The 17,465-nt window shown below is 39.6% G+C and overlaps 1 protein-coding gene across 1 annotated transcript in view; it reads left to right on the top strand.

Annotated features, from left to right (window-relative positions):
- The window catches only part of LCK (LCK proto-oncogene, Src family tyrosine kinase), a 48,914-nt gene continuing 31,449 nt past the window's right edge, over positions 1 to 17,465 (top strand). The window contains exons 1-3 of the mRNA XM_034413326.3: positions 1 to 137; positions 7,604 to 7,710; positions 8,550 to 8,631. Coding sequence (XP_034269217.1) covers positions 7,609 to 7,710; positions 8,550 to 8,631 — 184 coding nt within the window. The 5' untranslated portion in view covers positions 1 to 137; positions 7,604 to 7,608. The remainder of the gene's footprint in view (positions 138 to 7,603; positions 7,711 to 8,549; positions 8,632 to 17,465) is intronic.

Below are 17,465 nucleotides of genomic sequence, written 5' to 3'. Positions count from 1 at the left end.
GATCTTCTTGTCTGCAGTTCTGTCTCTGTCTAAACAGTTAATGTGGATTAACTCTGTAGTGTGATGAGGAAGACCTTTCCCTCCCTTTCAAATTGTGGGAACCAAGGAGAAACTGGTTTCTTCCACCCCAACTAAAAGTAAGTAATGGAGAAGAACTGAGAGAAGGCTGACTTCCAGACCCAAGAGTAGGGCAGGGCAACTGTCAGGGTTCCGACGGATGCCCTAATTAAATCATGGTTTAATTAGGGCATTGGTCACAACCCTGACAGCAACTATGGCCTCTTTATGTGGCTTTCAACTTCCAGAATTCCCCAGCCAGCAAGAAGAAGGTTACCCGTTCTTTGGCTCTTTGGGTGGGATTTTCTCCCAAGGGATCACCTCCAGATGTTCTTCTCACGTTTTGTTCTTTGGGAGTTGTAGGTGATATTTGAGGACTGACATTTGCTTGGGCTGTAAGTGAATGTTATTATTGTTTACATATCTTTTTTGTTGGTTGGTTTCTAAGGATTCAATTTAACACCGACTCTCTAGAAGTTATAGTTAAACGTGTAGTTTAACTACTAATGATAATTAACTGATTTGTAAACAAGAAGTAGAAGATGTTATGACTGCAATCTTTGTCCCAAATATGCTTTCTTTCAAAAGGCAGCTGGACAGAAGAAAGTCCTTTGGGACAACCATCACCTGGATGACTAAGAATCTCCATAGACTGCAATCTTTTTTTTCTCTATTTTTAAATTAAGGAGATATATACAAAGTGTGTTAAGTGAACGAGGGAGAGATACTAACGATCTTCAGGCATTTGTTCAATTTATATCTTTTGTTTGGGTTGAATTTTCAAGGCATCTTATGGCATCAAGCGTGCAATCAACACAAGAGAAGATAGGATCATGGCAAACAGGCCCATCCATAACATACCGTAAAATATACATGAGCAATAAAACAAAATGCTTGTTTGTAGAAATGTTATGAAGTAAATCTTAATGGGAAAACAATAAATGCAATTTAGTGACAGCAAAAAAAGACATATGAGAAATACAAGGGGTACAGGAAGCATTCAGGACTTCAAGGAAATGAATTTAGACATTACATGAAATGTTAGAATGTTAGTTGTCTCCTAAATGTGTTGAGCTTCAATTGCTTTCAAAATCCTGCCAATTTGTTGGGGAAGGGAGGTACTTACAACCATTCACTTGACAACTGTTCAAAGCTAAAATGACCCTGAAAAAGTGACATACAAGTGGTCCTCACACTTATGACCATCATAGCATTCCCACGGTCACATGATCAAAATTCAGGCAGTGGGCAAGTGGCATGTATATACAATGGTTGTAGGATCCTGGTCATGTGATCACCATTCTGGGACCTTCCCAGATGGCTTCCGACAAACAAAGTTAATGGCAGAATCCGAAGTGGTGCTAACAACCACTTGATTCCCTTTAAAACTGTCGTCATTTGCATAACAAACATAGCAAGAAAGATTATACTGCTGGATGCAACTCACATAAGAACCACTTTGTTCAGCAACAGAAACTCTGGTCCCAATTGTGTTTGTAAATCAAGGACTATGTCTAACAATTTAGTTTCAAATTAGCAATATCTGGCAGTTACATAGCAATGTAGGATACCGTACATTTCTAAAAATCAATGTCTCTGAATTTGTGGGGGGTAGCCAACTTTGGGTCTGTTATTCTCTCCAAGCCTAGCAATTTACCTGTGAAAATTACGGTATTATCAAGAAAATGTCATAGACTTGTCCGGACAGTTGCCTGGGATCAAGACTGACCTGAAGGCACACACCAATAAAACCTTGCTCTGGGCCCTGTACTGATCCTGCCAGGTTATCTTTGTTCACTTTAAGGACAATCTCATTCTCTTTGGATTGGTCAGAAATACATCCCAAAGTGAGTAAGGTAAGGGTGAGAATTCAACAGAGCTCTTTTTGGAAGCTGCATCGATGTGGATCATTTGGATTTATGCTCCTTAAGCCATTGTTAAAAATGCAGGATTATTATCAAGAAAAAAAGGTGTTATCTGGCACACTTGTTAGAGGTTGGGGCCATTTTGTTTATTTTGTACAGTAGGTCTCTAAAATGTTCTTCCAGGAAGTGCTACAGGCAGTCCTTCTTTAGAATCTATTTCAGAATGACACGTTTGGAAGGGGTCATTTAGACCATGGCTTACACACACACACACACACACATACATACACAAACACACCAGTCGGTTAAGATATTGTATTGCAAAGCTGTCAGAAGTCCAAAAACTTTAGCCTGCTTTCTGACATTAAAAAAATACAGAATATTTGAATGAAGACTACTTCATTACAGACAAACCAATAAAACTGGGGTATCCTATTAACAAAGGCAGTTTCTGTTTTTTTAACCTTGGTTTTTTTCACCCCACCTTGGTTGACTATAATTTGCTGCCCCCAACACTATATTGTGATGGAACTATTTTTTAAAAAATTATTTTTTACAAATGATCTCCAGCTCAGTCTTCAGTGTTTCCAAGTACAGTTGGAAGTCCTTGTCATCTAAACTTTGCAAAGCTACTGCTTTGTCATGACATGGAGCAAATGGACAGGGAGAAAGTTCTTTTTGACCCCTAGAACCAAGATCATCTAGTGCAGCTAATCCACAGAAGATTTAGAAAAGACAAAAGAAAGCACTGTCTTAAGAGTACACGATTGGCCTGTGGAATTCATTACATGATGTGGTGATGGGCATAAAGTCAGATGGTTTTAAAAGGGAGATAAATTCAAAAGGGAGACAAATTAGACAAATTCAAGGAAGACTTCCAAGGTCTCTTCTAACTTTGTTGTTCTGTTATTCTGTTAAGGAAGATAGCAATAGCAATAAGACTTGTATAACCCTTCACAGCCCTCTCTAGGCAATTTACAGAGTCAGCATATTGTCCCCAACAATCTGGGTCTTCATTTTACCGACCTTGGAAGGATGGAAGGCTGAATCAACCTTGAGCCAGTGAGAATCAAACTGCTGGCAGTCAGCAGAATTAGCCTGCAATACTGCATTCTAACCACTGTGCCACTATGGCTCTTCGTCTGTCAGACAAATGTCTAAATGTCTATTAAGGACAAATGGTCTTAAATAATCAATGCTACTTTGGGGATGGGACATGGAGCTCACAAGTACCAGATTAAGGGGACGATCCAGGAGAAAAGGTTTCCTCAGATATAGCTGGGTAGCCATTGTAAGAAACATATCCTAGGCTAAGATAGGTCCTAGCTTGGTCCATGAAGGCTTTCCTTGAGTTCTTATGAACCTGACTTGAGTAATATGTATACAAGTAGTCCTTGACTTATGACTGTAATGGAGCTTGGAATTTCCATTGTAAGTCATAACTGTTGTGGCCCGCCAGCAGCCTGTGCAGATCGTGGCTGATCCCGACGACGAGGAGGCTGGTATGGGGTCGCGCCAGCAGCCTGCGCAGCCGGCGCTCGCGTCGGACAGTGAGGAGGCTGAAGAGGATGTGGTGCCAGAGGCAGAGACTCAGCCACGGCCTTCAGAACCTCCAGAGGCTCCTTCAAGTGGAGAGAGCAAAGTGGAGGAGCTCTCCTCAATGCTCGAGCACGCAGGGCTGCCAAAAGGCAGGAGTGGCTACTCAGGAGGAGGAGGTCTCCTTGAGAGTAAAGCTTGAGGATACTTGGCCACTCCCTTAGCCTATTTAAGTCACACACAGTTAGTAAGTTTCTTGCTGGAAACAACTTGTAATTATCATTAGAGCATTTTTGGAAAAGTTTTATCGTATCTTGTTTTCTGGGCTAGTTGCCAACCTTTGCCGGACTTTGGTTTATTCTTGCTACTTAATAAATTTGATAAGGACCGTTGGTGTGTGTCAATATCCTCGGGAATCTGGAGCTGGGGCAGAACAATAACAATCATAAATCAAGGCACCCATTTGACTGATCTGATTTTATGACATTTTTTTGCAATAGTTGTTAAGTGAATGCTGCAATCGTAAAGTGAGTCACTGTATTGCTATGTTTTTTGCTAGTTTTTTGCTAGTTTCCAGAAAAAAAATCATAAATCATGTCACACGACTGGCTATAAAGGCAAGCCAGTTGCCAAATGCCCATAAAGTGGTCACAGGAAGGTCTGTCTGTAATTTTGAATGGTTGCTAAGCATGGTCATAAGTCAAGGACTGCCTATATTAAATCCTTTCTTTATATGAAGCACTTTCCAATGGAGAGCTGCTGCTCAAGATTCAAAGGACTAACAATGACCACTGTACCTTAGGCTGTGGATGAGAGTTATTCACTGTATAAATGCTGGAGAAGTAGAGTTGACAAGAGGGCAATGCATTGTTGCTAAGCAATTCCATTCTTTTTTTTTTAATTTAAAATTTTTATTTCTCATAAACACATTTACATGTACAGTCATTTGTCCATCATTTTTCATTCATCTTTTCTTTTAATTTTAATTTTTACTTTTTCGGGGCTGCTCTTTTACCCTTTACCTTTACTCCAACCTTTCTTCTTCTCCTCCCCTTCTCTTCCTTCCTCTTTTTCCTCCTACTTCCTTCATTCTTCCTCTCCTTCTCTTTCCTACTTCCCCTTCTCTTCCCCCACTCCTCTCTTCTTCCCCCCTTCTAACCTTCTCTTCTACTCCTCTTTCCCCTCCCTTTTCTTCCTCTCCTTTTCCCTTTCTTCTTTCTCCTCTCCTCTTCTCCCTTCCTCTCTCTCTACTCCTTCCCCTCTCTCCTGTTGTTTCCCTTTTCAGTTAAATCTAAAGTGGTATTAGAGCAGCCCCGATTTTCTAATTATCTTTATTCTCATTTCAATTTCTTATTCCATTATTATTTATTTTTATTTCATCATTTGCGTACATTTTTATAAACTCTCACTTTTTCCCTTTTACCCCCCTCCCCTTTCTCCTTTTACTTGGCATCCTCTGGGTTTCTATTTTTCTAATTGTTTTCTCCCATCTATTCTCTTTCTATTTTGTCTCTATATCCTTATTCATATTTCCTTTCTAACCAATCATAACATTTATCCCATGTCTTGAAATACATCGACTCCTCTTTATCTTTTATTCTCAATGTTAATCTATTCATTTCTGCACATTATAAAATTTTCTTTATAATTTCTCCTTCCAGCAGGATTTTATCTGCTTTCCAGTTTTGTGCAAATACAATTCTAGCTGCTTGAAGGCTCCAGTTTCTGCCTATGTCCTTGTCTGGGGCCCTGGAAAAAAAATAAATCTTTTTCTGCTCACCAATCTGTTGAGGGAAGCAGATATGGAAGTTCTTCCTTATTTCTGAGAGAAATGACATTGTGGTGCAGAAGTGGAGGTACTAATTTAGGATTGGGAGACCAGAATACTGGTTCTCCATCAGCCATGGAAGTTCCTTGAATGACTTTTGAGGTTCATCACTCTCTTTCATATAACCTCCTGGGGCGATTGATGTGGGGAAAAATAGGAACAAGGAGTGCTATGAAGCCTATAAGAAAGGTGGGATATATAATCCATCAATCAATTGCTCTATTCTTCTCACTGTTGTATTAATATGCAATTGTTGACAACAAAAATGTTAGCATAATTTGTGCTTTTTTCCAATGGCTAATCATAATGTGCCTCAGCAATGAGGTTTGCATGTAGCCAGTCCATTCAGCTTGACCATGGGACAATTTTAGGGCAGCATTTGATAGATTTTCCCACTAGGCATCACTAACAGGAAAGACATCCACCAATGATGGAAAGTGTGATGTAGTGTGGCTGGGGGCTTAGGATGGAGGGCAGGTGCAGATGCTCCTTGCCAGCAACCTATATCTCAGGCTATTTCTGAATATGAGTTTATTGATCTTCTAGGAAACTGGTAAACCTATGTCCAAAAGTAGTCCACCTAATAGGTTGGTGGGGCAGAAGAGGAGTCTGAGCTGATGTGGGAGGCAGTTTGCATAGCACTTAGAGAGCATTCCGTGATTCCTTTATATCTCACCAACTTTCAGTTAAGGTCAGAGGTGGGTTTCAGCAGGTTCTGACGAGTTCTGGAGAACCGGTAGCGGAAATTTTGAGTAGTTTGGAGAACCGGTAGTAAAAATTCTGGCTGGCCCCACCCCCATCTATTCTCTGCCTCCCAAGTCCCAGCTGATCAGGAAGGAATGGAGATTTTACAGTATCTTTCCCCTGGAGTGGAGTGGGAATGGAGATTTTACAGTATCCTTCTCTTGCCACACCCACCAAGCCACACCCACCAAGCCACGCCATGCCCACCAAGCCACACCCACAGAACCGGTAGTAAAAACATTTGAAACCCACCACTGGTTAGGGTATATTTGGACACAGGTTTACTGGTCTTCCTATCACTTGGGGTGGAGTTGAAAATTAGCCAGACTTTTACCAATTTCTCAACAGCTTCCAAATTGCTGAGGAGTTGGTACCACTTGGTTGTGGTTTTCAGCACCCAGAAGTATCTCATGGACTATGTATCAACTTTCTTCTTTTTCATTTGTTGTAAACATTTCTAAAGCCCTTTCTATATTTTGCTTATTTCATTCTCCTCTATTGCTTTGAAGATCTTGACAATTTAATATAAAGCAGTGCATTTTATACTTGCTTGATATAAAAAAATGATTAAGGTTATAAAGAGAGGAGAAGAGGAAGAGGACTCCAGACTTCAAATGGCCCAGTGCCTGTTCAGAAAGTGCTTTTCCAAGTACGGCAAAATGTAAAATGTTCTTTCAGCCTCCTATAATTTAGTGCTATACAGGTAGTCTTTGACTTACAACGGTGCTGAAAAAAGTGACTTATGGTTGTTTTTCACACTTATGACCGTTGCAGCATCCCCGTGGTCATGTGATCGAAGTCCGGATGCTTCACAACTGATGGTTGTAGTGTCTCGGGGTCATGTGATCATCTTTTGTGACCTTCTGACAAGCAAAGTCAATGGGGAAGCCAGATTCACTCAACAACTGCATGATTCCTTTAACAACTGTGGTTACTTACTTAACAACTGTGGCAAGAAGGGTCATAAAACAACTGTCTTGCTGAGCAACAGAAATTTGGGACTCAATTGTGGTCGTAAGTTGAGGACTACTTGTACTACCTCTTGAGGGATATCAGAATTGGTTGATCCTGGGAAAATGTGATTTCCAAGAATTGCCCCTGTTTTACCAACTTAGTGTACCCACTATGATACAACCTGCTCTAGGCAAGTGATTGTATTGCAGTAGTTGCGAATATCTGTAGCTCTGGTGTAGGGTGAGAGTGAAGGTTCGTTCTCCGAGCTTGTGGGTTGGTTTCTGGACATTTCGTTACTACTAGTAAGATGTTACTAGGAAACATCTTCAGTGGAGTTTAGGGGATATCAGTGTCGGTGTTCTGTCTATATATTTATATTTCTGGAATATAAAGTTAATTCCCAGAAATATCTAGTTAATTCCCAGAAATATAATGAATGATGGGCAATCTATTTTGTTGCAAATTCATTTCATTTTGCATTTATTTATTTATTTATTTATTTATTTATTTATTTATTTATTTATTTTCATTTCTAATTTCATGCGATTTGCTGAAGATCTTAGATGTTTGGAGTTTTGAACCTGGGCTCATGACTCAGTCTCCTCTCCTGTCTTTGCAGACATTATGGGTTGCTGCTACAGTTTAGACTATGATGATGACTGGGCTATAGATGCTGAGATTTGTGAGGTGTGTCACTATCCTATTGATCCAGCCACCAAGCCGCAGGTGAGAAATCTCATTTATTGCTCTGGTATGCTCATCCCATAACTCCTTTTTGAAAACAGGTTGGGGACCTATTGAATGTATGGTATACTTTATTGTCCTGTATAACGCCATGTTTCCCAACCTTGGCAGTTTTAAGGTGCCCATTTTAAAACTGCCAAGGTTGGAAATACTGGTATAAAGTCTCACCCCAAAGCAGTGGTGAAATCCAAAATTTTTTACTATCAGTTCTGTGGGCGTGGCTTGATGGGCATGGTGTGGCTTGGTGGGCATGGCTTGGTGGGTGTGGCAGGGGAAGGATACTGCAAAATCCCCATTCCCTCCCCACTCCTGGGAGAAGGATATTGCAAAGTCCCCATTCCCACCCCACTCTGGGGCCAGCCAGAGGTGGTATTTGCCGGTTCTCCAAACTGCTCAAAATTTCCACTATCAGTTCTCCAGAACCTGACAGAACCTGCTGGATTTCACCTCTGCCCCAAAGGTTCTCCACCCAGATTTATGTATTCCAACTTTTCTTTCAAATACGTGTTTGGTCTCTGGCCAAGTTTTATACCTGATTTCACAGCGGACAGGATCAATTTTCATTTTAGCCAGATCAGGAAATATGGAGCATCATAAGATTATCTAATAATAATAATAATAATAATAATAATAATAATAATAATAATAATAATAATAATAATAATAATAATAATAATAATAATAATAATTTCATTTGGGTGAGGAAGAAGCATTTTAATTCCGGCTTTCTTCCATCACATTTGAAAATGGTTCTATCTCACTTTTCACCTCTCTTGCAATTAAAGCATCTTTGATTTCAGTTAGCATTGTTTCTCCTGCAGAGACCCACTTTAAATGGTTCTGAGTTGCACACTCCTCTGTTGCCAGCCGAAGGGATTCCTCCTCCTAGTTCACCCCTTCAAGGTAAGTGTTTTATTTTTCCTTTCAACTTTGGATGTTGGCCAAGGCTGTGCAAAGACTATCTGGATTTCTTAGCAATGCAATAAATCTGTGGCATTTTAGGATTGGTTGGCAAGTCGAGGGGATGGGGCAGTGATGAAATCCAAATTTTTTACTACTGGTTCTGTGGGCATGGCTTGGTGGGTGTGGTATGGCTTGATGGGCGTGGCAGGGGAAGGATCCTGCAAAATCCCCATTCCCTCCCCACTCTGGGGCCAGCCAGAGGTGGTATTTGCTGGTTCTCCGAACTACTCAAAATTTCCGCTACCAGTTCCCTAAACTGCTCAAAATTTCTGCTACCGGTTCTTCGAATTACTCAAAATTTCTGCTACCAGTTCTCTAAACTGCTCAAAATTTCTGCTACCGGTTCTCCGAACTGCTCAAAATTTCCACTACTGGTTCTCCAGAACCTGTCAGAACCTGCTGGATTTCACCCCTGGGTTGGGGGCAAACGTAGGGCAGAGAACAAAATAAGGGGACCGCATCAACAGGTGGGAGAGATTGCAGAAGTGTGGGCCACATCTTATGAAAATTGTTGGTCAAACTTGTTGCTCAAATATATTCAGAAGAATATTCAGATGAATCTCTCCTATGCTCCATTCCTCTAACCATACCCCATTGTTTCAGTGTTTCAGTTGGGTCAATTTTTGCTTTTTTAGTGGCTCTTGGGTGTGTTTGAAAATGTTGAAAAAACATGGGTGCCCTGTTAAAATGGCTGCCAGGGGAACAAAAGCAATTCCCAAGCAGAACACTTTTGGCCCTTGCTTAGGTCTCCCTCCACTAATACGGGTCTCTATTAATATAATTCTTTGGCATGTCAAAAGTCAGACTGGGCAAGAAGTCTGATGCTCATAGAGGTGTCTGTGACATATTGACACTCATTGCACCACACTGGGGACCTCAAGGACAATTCTGTCCTTTTTTATTTGCAAGCATACTCAAAAAGCTTATTACTTTTCCAAGCATTAATAAAATAAGGATAATTTCAGAATAAGCTTAAAAGATTCTAGAATAAAGCTGGGAAAAACAAAGATAAGCACACTTTCTATATACAAATTTTGCCTTGAACTCAAAGGCAAAAACTTTACCTTTGCCAAATTCTAATAGACTACCAGCAAGATAAAAGCCAAGCTAAATCTCCCATTCCTTACTATAGTAGAACTGTGGCTAATCCTTGAGTCTGAACAAGGTGTGTGTGCATCAGTGGTGGGTTCCTCCCGGTTCGGCCCGGTTCTGCCGAGCCAGTAGTGGTGACGATATGACGTCACCAAACCGGTTCTCTTTGTTTGGGAGCTGGGCCCTCCTGCCGGCCCCTGAATTATTCTTACCTTTTATTTGGCCCCGCCCCCAATCTATTCACTGCCTCCCGAGTCCCAGCTGATCGGCTAGAAGGAAAAAAACTGTTTAAACTCTTGCCCTGGGGCTTCAAAGGGCCGCCCTACGGCTGATCAGTGTTAGAAGGCAGTGTGGTGGTAGACCAGGATGCTCCAAGAACAAATGGGTAGACCGGTACAGCTCTGCAAGCAGTTAAAAGCCTGGTAGACCAGTACCTCTGCTAAATCCTAAAGAATTGTCACATGACCATCAAACCACGCCCACAAAATAAGCCACACCCATAGAACCGGTAGTAAAAATTTTTAGAATCTACCCCTGATGTGCATGCATGTGCGTGCATTCCTTCAGGTCAATTTTTGACTTCTGGTGACCACCTGGACAAGTCTCTGTAGTTTTTTTAGCCATTTTTTTTCAGAAGTGGTTTGCCATTGCCTCCTTCCTAGGGCTGAGAGAGGTTGACTGGCCCAAGGTCACCCAGATGGCTTCGTGCCTGAGGAGGGACTGGAACATATAGTTTTCTGGTTTCTAAAATAGTGCCTTAAAACTACATCAAACTAACTGCCTTTGCTGATAACCCCAACCAGTGGTGGGTTTCAAAATTTTTTACTACAGGTTCTGTGGTTGGTGGGCGTGGCATAGACTGGTGGGCGTGGTTTTGTGGGTGTGGCAGGGAAAGGATACTATAAAATCTCCATTCCCACCCCACTCCAGGGGAAGGATACTGCAAAATCCCCATTTCCTCCCGACCAGCTGGGACTTGGGAGGCAGAGAATAGATGGGGGCGGGGCCAGTCAGAATTTTTACAACCGGTTCTCTGAACTACTCAAAATTTCCGCTACCGGTTCTCCAGAACTGGTCAGAACCTGCTGAAACCACCTCTGAACTCAACTCTTATTTGTAAGACTAAGTGGACAGTAGCAGGCTAATTTGCTGTTATTTTTTCTTCTTTCAGCAAACTTTCATTCCTTGATATAAATGACATATTATTCCCAACTTTTCAAAAGCATGTCTTTTCAACAAATATTTTACTAGGGGCAATAAATGCATGTACTTCCTTTAATTGTTCACCATTTATGTATAATTCTTTGCAATTCTTTGCTCTCCTGTTAGACACACATACCTTGACATCTGATAGATTAATTTCGGATTCAGATTCCTTCCTACATCAGAATAATCTTTACAACTGTTGCTGCAATAATCTGTAGTCTGTCAACAATATAGCATTGTTTACATGCCTACACATTTGTCTGCAACCAATACACGTCTTATGTCACAAACAGCATTTTAGAAAATATTTTCCATAAACTCATTCAAAAGCAAAAATGACAATATGATTTATTCCTTGCTCAAATATTAACTACCGTATTTTTGAAGTATAAGACGCACCTTTTTCCCCACTAAAAGAGGCTGAAAATTTGGGTCCGTCTTATACTCCAAATGTAGCTTTTTTGAAGCTTTTTTTCATGAGGTTTTTTTTAATGAGGCGCTAACGAGACAATAGCCATAGCCAGAGATCTTCCCAGCTTTGCCTGCTCCCTTGACTCTCTGCTGGGCTTTAACCAGGCACTGGCAGTGAAGCGATCTCCATGCTTTGCTCCGACTCAGCTGTTCTTTAGAAGCTTTTTTTCAGCCCTAATTAGGTGCTAGCCGAGTGAAGCGATCTCCCCTCTCCCTTTGCCTGCTTTTCTCATTGCTGCTTCCTCTCAGCTGTGCCTTAGAAGCTGTTTTTTAACCCCAAGCAGGGGATAAAAAAACCAGCAAACTAATGTGCTGAAGTTGACCAGACTAAGGACGCTAGCCAGATTAATAGGTAGGCAGTTTTTCCCCCCCTATTTTCCTCCCCAAAAACTAAGCTGCATCTTATACTCCAGTGCGTTTTATACTCCGAAAAATACTAAGCATTTAAGTGATTCTCATACTCTTTGCTTCTGTCATATACCACTCTTATTGTTTTCAGCAGTCAACCAATTCCACATTCCATAACTATTTGCTTTAGGATACACTTTCTCTAAACCAACAAATTAATGATAAACTTCCTCACATTCATACATGCTTTGATGACCTGCTGAAAAGGACACATCTGTTCCACCCTGCCTAGCATAAAGTCACACTGCACTTTCTCAATTTTGATGATTGGGATGGGGAAGAAATGGTGGTAGTGACAGATTTTATTTTCCTGGGCTCCAGGATCACCACAGATGGGGACTACAGCCAAGAAATTAAAAGACGCTTGCTCCTGGGTGGAAAGCTATGGCAAATATAGATAGCATACTAGCAATAGCAATAGCACTTAGCCTTATATACCGCTTCATAGTGCTTTACAGCCTCTCTAACTGGTTTTACAGAGTCAGCATATTGCACCCAACAATCTGGGTCCTCATTTTTTTTTAAACACATTTTTTCTTTTCTTTTAATACAAAACATTCCATCATTCATGAAACACTGTGTTGTCTGGGTACAATTTTTTTGTGTCATAACAATTAAATCTTACCACCATGTTAATTATTTATATCTACTCTGATTTTAATATTAATGCTTAATACTTAACATATCTATTATTATAACATTTCTCTTCTTAACTTATTTAACTTTATTATACATTTTATATTTATTCTCTAACCATTGATAAAATAAATTGTAATAATCAGATTCTTCCTTTCCCTTAATTGCAAGTGTTAATCTATTCATTTCTGCACATTCCAATATTTTCTTAATCACGTTTTCATCTACAGGTATCCCTTTATCTTTCCAATTCTGTGCAAATACAATTCTAGCCACAGTTATTACATGAATAATCAAGTATACATTTTCTTTACTATAATTCCCTGGTAAAATCCCGAACAGGAATATCTCAGGTTTTAAATCAATATGCTGCTTCGTCATCTTCTCCAACTACATACGAATTCTTGCCCAGTATTTTTTTTGCTTCTACACACATCCACTGCATATGAAAATACGATCTCGGTGTCTGATGGTATTTCCAACATTTATCTTTATCTTGATTTATCTTTAAACATTTTTGCCAGTCTTTCAGGTGAAAAATGCCATCTATAAAACATCTTGTACAGATTCTCCTTGTATGCGGTTGATATAGTTAACTTATAATTCCTATCCCATAATTGCTGCCATTTATCTAGCTCTATCATATGTCCAATATTTTTTGCCCTTGCTATCGTTGTTTCTTTAACTTGTTCTTCTTCTAATTTGATACTCAATAAATAACTATACAATTTTCTTATTACTCCCTCATCTGTTCCTGTTAATATCTTGTCTAATTCTGTCAATTCCATATAAAAGCCATATAATTTTGCATCTTTTTCATATCTAGATTGTATTTTTATTTATTTATTTGTCAAGAACGTATTAGGTAATTTATATATGTATAAGCATGAATTGAATATATAAAATAGATACAAATAGAGGAAACATTAGGACAGGGACGGTAAGCAGGCTGGTGCTCTTATGCACACCCCTTACAGATCTCTTAGGAATGGGGTGAGGTCAACAGTAGACAGTCTTAGGTTAAAATTTTGCGGGTTTGGGGATGAAACCACAGAGTCAGGTAGTGTATTCCAGGCATTGACCACTCTGTTGCTAAAGTCATATTCTCTGCAATCGAATTTGGAGCGGTTCACTTTAAGTTTGTATCTATTGTGTGCTCATGTATTGTTGTGGTTGAAGCTGAAGTAATCATTGACAGGTAGGACATTGTAGCAGATAATTTTATGAGCTACGCTTAGGTCAGACCGAAGATGGCGTAGTTCTAAGTTTTCTAGGCCCAGAATTTCAAGTCTGGTGGCATAAGGTATTTTGTTGCGAGCAGAGGAGTGGAGGACTCTTCTTGTGAAATATTTCTGGACAAGTTCAATTGTATTAATGTCCGATATGCAGTGCGGGTTCCAGACAGATGAGGTGTATTCGAGAATTGGTCTAGCAAATGTTTTGTATGCTCTTGTTAGTAGTGTGATATTACCGGAGAAGAAGCTATGCAAGATTAGGTTTACAACTCTTTTTGATGATGTTGTTACAGTGGGCTTTGGCACTTAGTTCATTAGATATGAGTACTCCAAGGTCCTTGACAGAGTGAGAGTCATCTACAAGGTCGTGTCTACACAGCTTGTATTTTGTGTTCTAATTCTTTTTGCCAATGTGTAAGACAGAGTATTTGTTGGTTGAGATTTGGAGTTGCCAATTGTTTGACCATTCCGACACAAAGTCAAGGACTTTTTGAAGGGTAGCAGCATTGTTGATTGTATTAAATATTTTGACATCATTGGCAAAGAGAATGCAGTTGCTTATAATATGATCGCAAAAATCATTTAGGTATAGTATGAAAAGTGTTGGTCCTAGAACGCTGCCTTGGGGGACACCGCTATTAACAGGTGCATGATTTGATAGGGCGCTCCCTATTTTGACCACTTGTTGTCTGTTTGACAGGAACACAGCTATCCAATTATGTAGGGGTCCGGAGATGCCATAGGATTTTAGTTTTAGAAGTAGTTTGTCATGTACCACTGAATCAAAGGTTTTACAGAAGTCTATGTAAATTGCTTTGCCCTGATCGAGATTTATAGTCCATAAATTTTTCCAGTGTAGGAGTTGTAGATTACAGGATAATTTTTTTCTGAAACCAAATTGTTTATTAGAGAGTAGATTGTTTGTTTCTAGATGGAGGGTAATGGATTGGTTAATGATTGATTCCATGACTTTGCAGGTGATGCAGCATAAAGAGATTGGTCTGTAATTTTCAACTAGGCTAGGGTCTCCTTTTTTCAAAGGATTTTTCAAAGATTATGCTTAGGGGTTCTGCTATAGCAGTGGAAAGCTTTTTTAAGAAGTATGCACATAGTCCATCAGGTGCAATAGAGATGGTTTTAGTCTATGTGGTGCCTTTTCAGCATTATCTTCTGTGAAATCTAATTGTGTTAGCTCGTAGTTATTTGTGGTACAACTAGGGAATGTTGAGCATGAGCCACTGCTGTTTACAAAGAGTGAGCCGAAGAATGTGTTGAAGAGGCTTGCTTTAACTGCTTCAACATTGCATTCTTTACTGTTAGGTCCTTTTAGGGGCGGGATGGATCTCAAGTCTTTAAGTTTGTTGTTTACAAAATTATAGAAGGTGCGGTTTGATCTCGTGTGCAGGAGGTTCTCTTCTTGTTTGGTGTGGTAATTGGTGCTTTCAGTCTTTATTTGGTGGCATATATTTTTGTAGTGGCTTTTAAAGTTAGCTACATAGCCAGTTTTGTTTTTTCACCAGAGGAATTTTTTTTGGGGATTGGAGCTTTCTTATTGATATGGATAATTTGTTTTTCCTGGTTTTGATGGTGATTAGTGGTACATATGGTTTAATAATTATTGATTTTGAACAAGAAAATGTTATAATGGTCTTCAGCAGTGTTACAGCCAGAGAATAGAATTTGCCAATCAAGAGATGAGAGGTGGAAGTCTATGAGATCATAGTTGGCTTTTTTGAAGTTGTAGTTTTGTGTTTTTGAAGTTGTAGTTGTAGTTTGCAGTTGTGTATACCACACCATATCAATGCCCTGTTTTTCCAAATCTTGTTTCATTTTAAGTTTCCCCTTTTCTGACAAAATGTCCTTATATCTAACAATATTTACCATATTAATAATATTTGGATGTACAAGTGCTTCCATTGTCGAAAGCCAAACTGGTATCTTCAAATAATGTTGTTCTCTAATTTTCTCCCATACTACTAATAAAGCATTTCTTATATAATGTCTTTAAAAGTAACCATGTATCTTATTTTTCCCATACCATAAAAAGGCATGCCAACTCAATTGCAAGTCATGTCCCTCCAATGTCAATAATCTTGTATTTCTCAATACAATCCATTCTTTCATCCATGTTAACACTGCTGCCTGGTAGTATAGTTCCCAGTTTGGTAGTCCAAATCCTCCTCTGTTTCTCGCATCTTGTAACAGTTTTAAGTTGATTCTCGCCTTCTTCCCCTGCCATATAAATTTCACTATTATTTTGTTCAAATTTTCAAAATATTTTTTCTCCATTTTTTTCGGAATTTTTTGGAATAAAAACAATGGCCTTGGTAGTATGTTCATCTTAATTGTTGCTATTCTTCCTATTAACAATAATTGCAAATTTTTCTATCTCTCCAAATCTGTCTCAATTTGTTTTATTTATTATAATTATCTTCCTTAATCATAACACATCTTGCTGTTGGTTGAATCCCTAAGTATCTTACTTTTTAATCTGAATATCTAACTTCTGCATTAACTCCCTTTTCTGTTTCTCTGTAGCGTTTTTCACTATCTTAGTTTTCTCTTTATTAATTTTCAATCCTGCCACCTCACCATATTCTTCTATTCTTTCTAATAGTTTTGGCCCTGTTTCTTGTGGATTTTCTAAAATAAACACCAAATTGTCTGCAAATGCCTGTAGTTTATATGCCTCTTTTTTTAATTTCCATACCTTTTATCTCTTTATCCTGTCTTATATTTCTATTTAATACTTCCAGTGTCAGTACAAATAATAGTGGAGATAGAGGACATCCCTGTCTTGTACCTTTCATAATAGTCAATTATGAAAGTCAACCTTGAGCCTGGTGAGATTTGATCTGCCAAACTGCTGGCAGCCGGTGATCAGCAGAAGTAGCCTGCAGTTCTGCACTCTAACCACTGCGCCACCGTGGCTCAATACTAAAAAGCAGAGACATCACCCTGCCAACAAAAGTGCGTATAGTCAAGGCGATGGTTTTCCCAGTTGCAATGTATGGCTGTGAAAGTTGGACCATAAGGAAGGCTGAGCGCCAAAGAATTGAGGCCTTTGAACTCTGGTGCTGGAGAAGATTCCTGCGAGCCCCTTGGACTGCAAGGCGATCCAACCGGTCAGTCTTGGGGGAGTTAAACCCTGACTGCTCTTTAGAAGGCCAGATCCTGAAGATGAAACTCAAATACTTTGGCCACCTACTGAGAAGGAAGGACTCACTGGAGAAGAGCCGAATGCTGGGAAAGATTGAGAGCAAAAGAAGAAGGAGATGGCAGAGAACGAGGTGGCTGGATAGAGTCACTGAAGCAGTCGGCGTGAGCTTAAATGGACTCCAGAAGATGGTAGAAGACAGGAAGGCCTGGAGGAACGCTGTCCATGGGGTCGCAATGGGTTGGACACGACTTCACGACTAACAACAACCATCTTTTATACTCATTCAGTTTGGCATTACCTTCCAAGGCCGAGTAATGCCCATGTAGTTTTGCAAATTTCTTACTCCTATCCCTGGATATAAGAATAATAGCAGGGTTTTTACAGTCACAGACACAGTCATCACATGTGTGTTAAATACATTGCACAGATGATTCATAAGCATATTTTAACACTTCTCCAGTTATATTGCCTACACCTGTAGCCTTATTTTTGACATACTCACAACATTCATGGCTTCCTTTTCCTTCTTTTTGAATATTGATTGCATTTCTTTTGATTCCATTCTT

The sequence above is a fragment of the Pantherophis guttatus genome, chromosome 10 (assembly GCF_059756535.1).
Source record: "Pantherophis guttatus breed Tessera chromosome 10, ASM5975653v1, whole genome shotgun sequence".
Lineage (NCBI taxonomy): Eukaryota > Metazoa > Chordata > Lepidosauria > Squamata > Colubridae > Pantherophis > Pantherophis guttatus.
The sequence above is the reverse complement of the archived record's forward strand: the minus strand, read 5'-3'. Positions and strand labels throughout refer to the sequence as shown.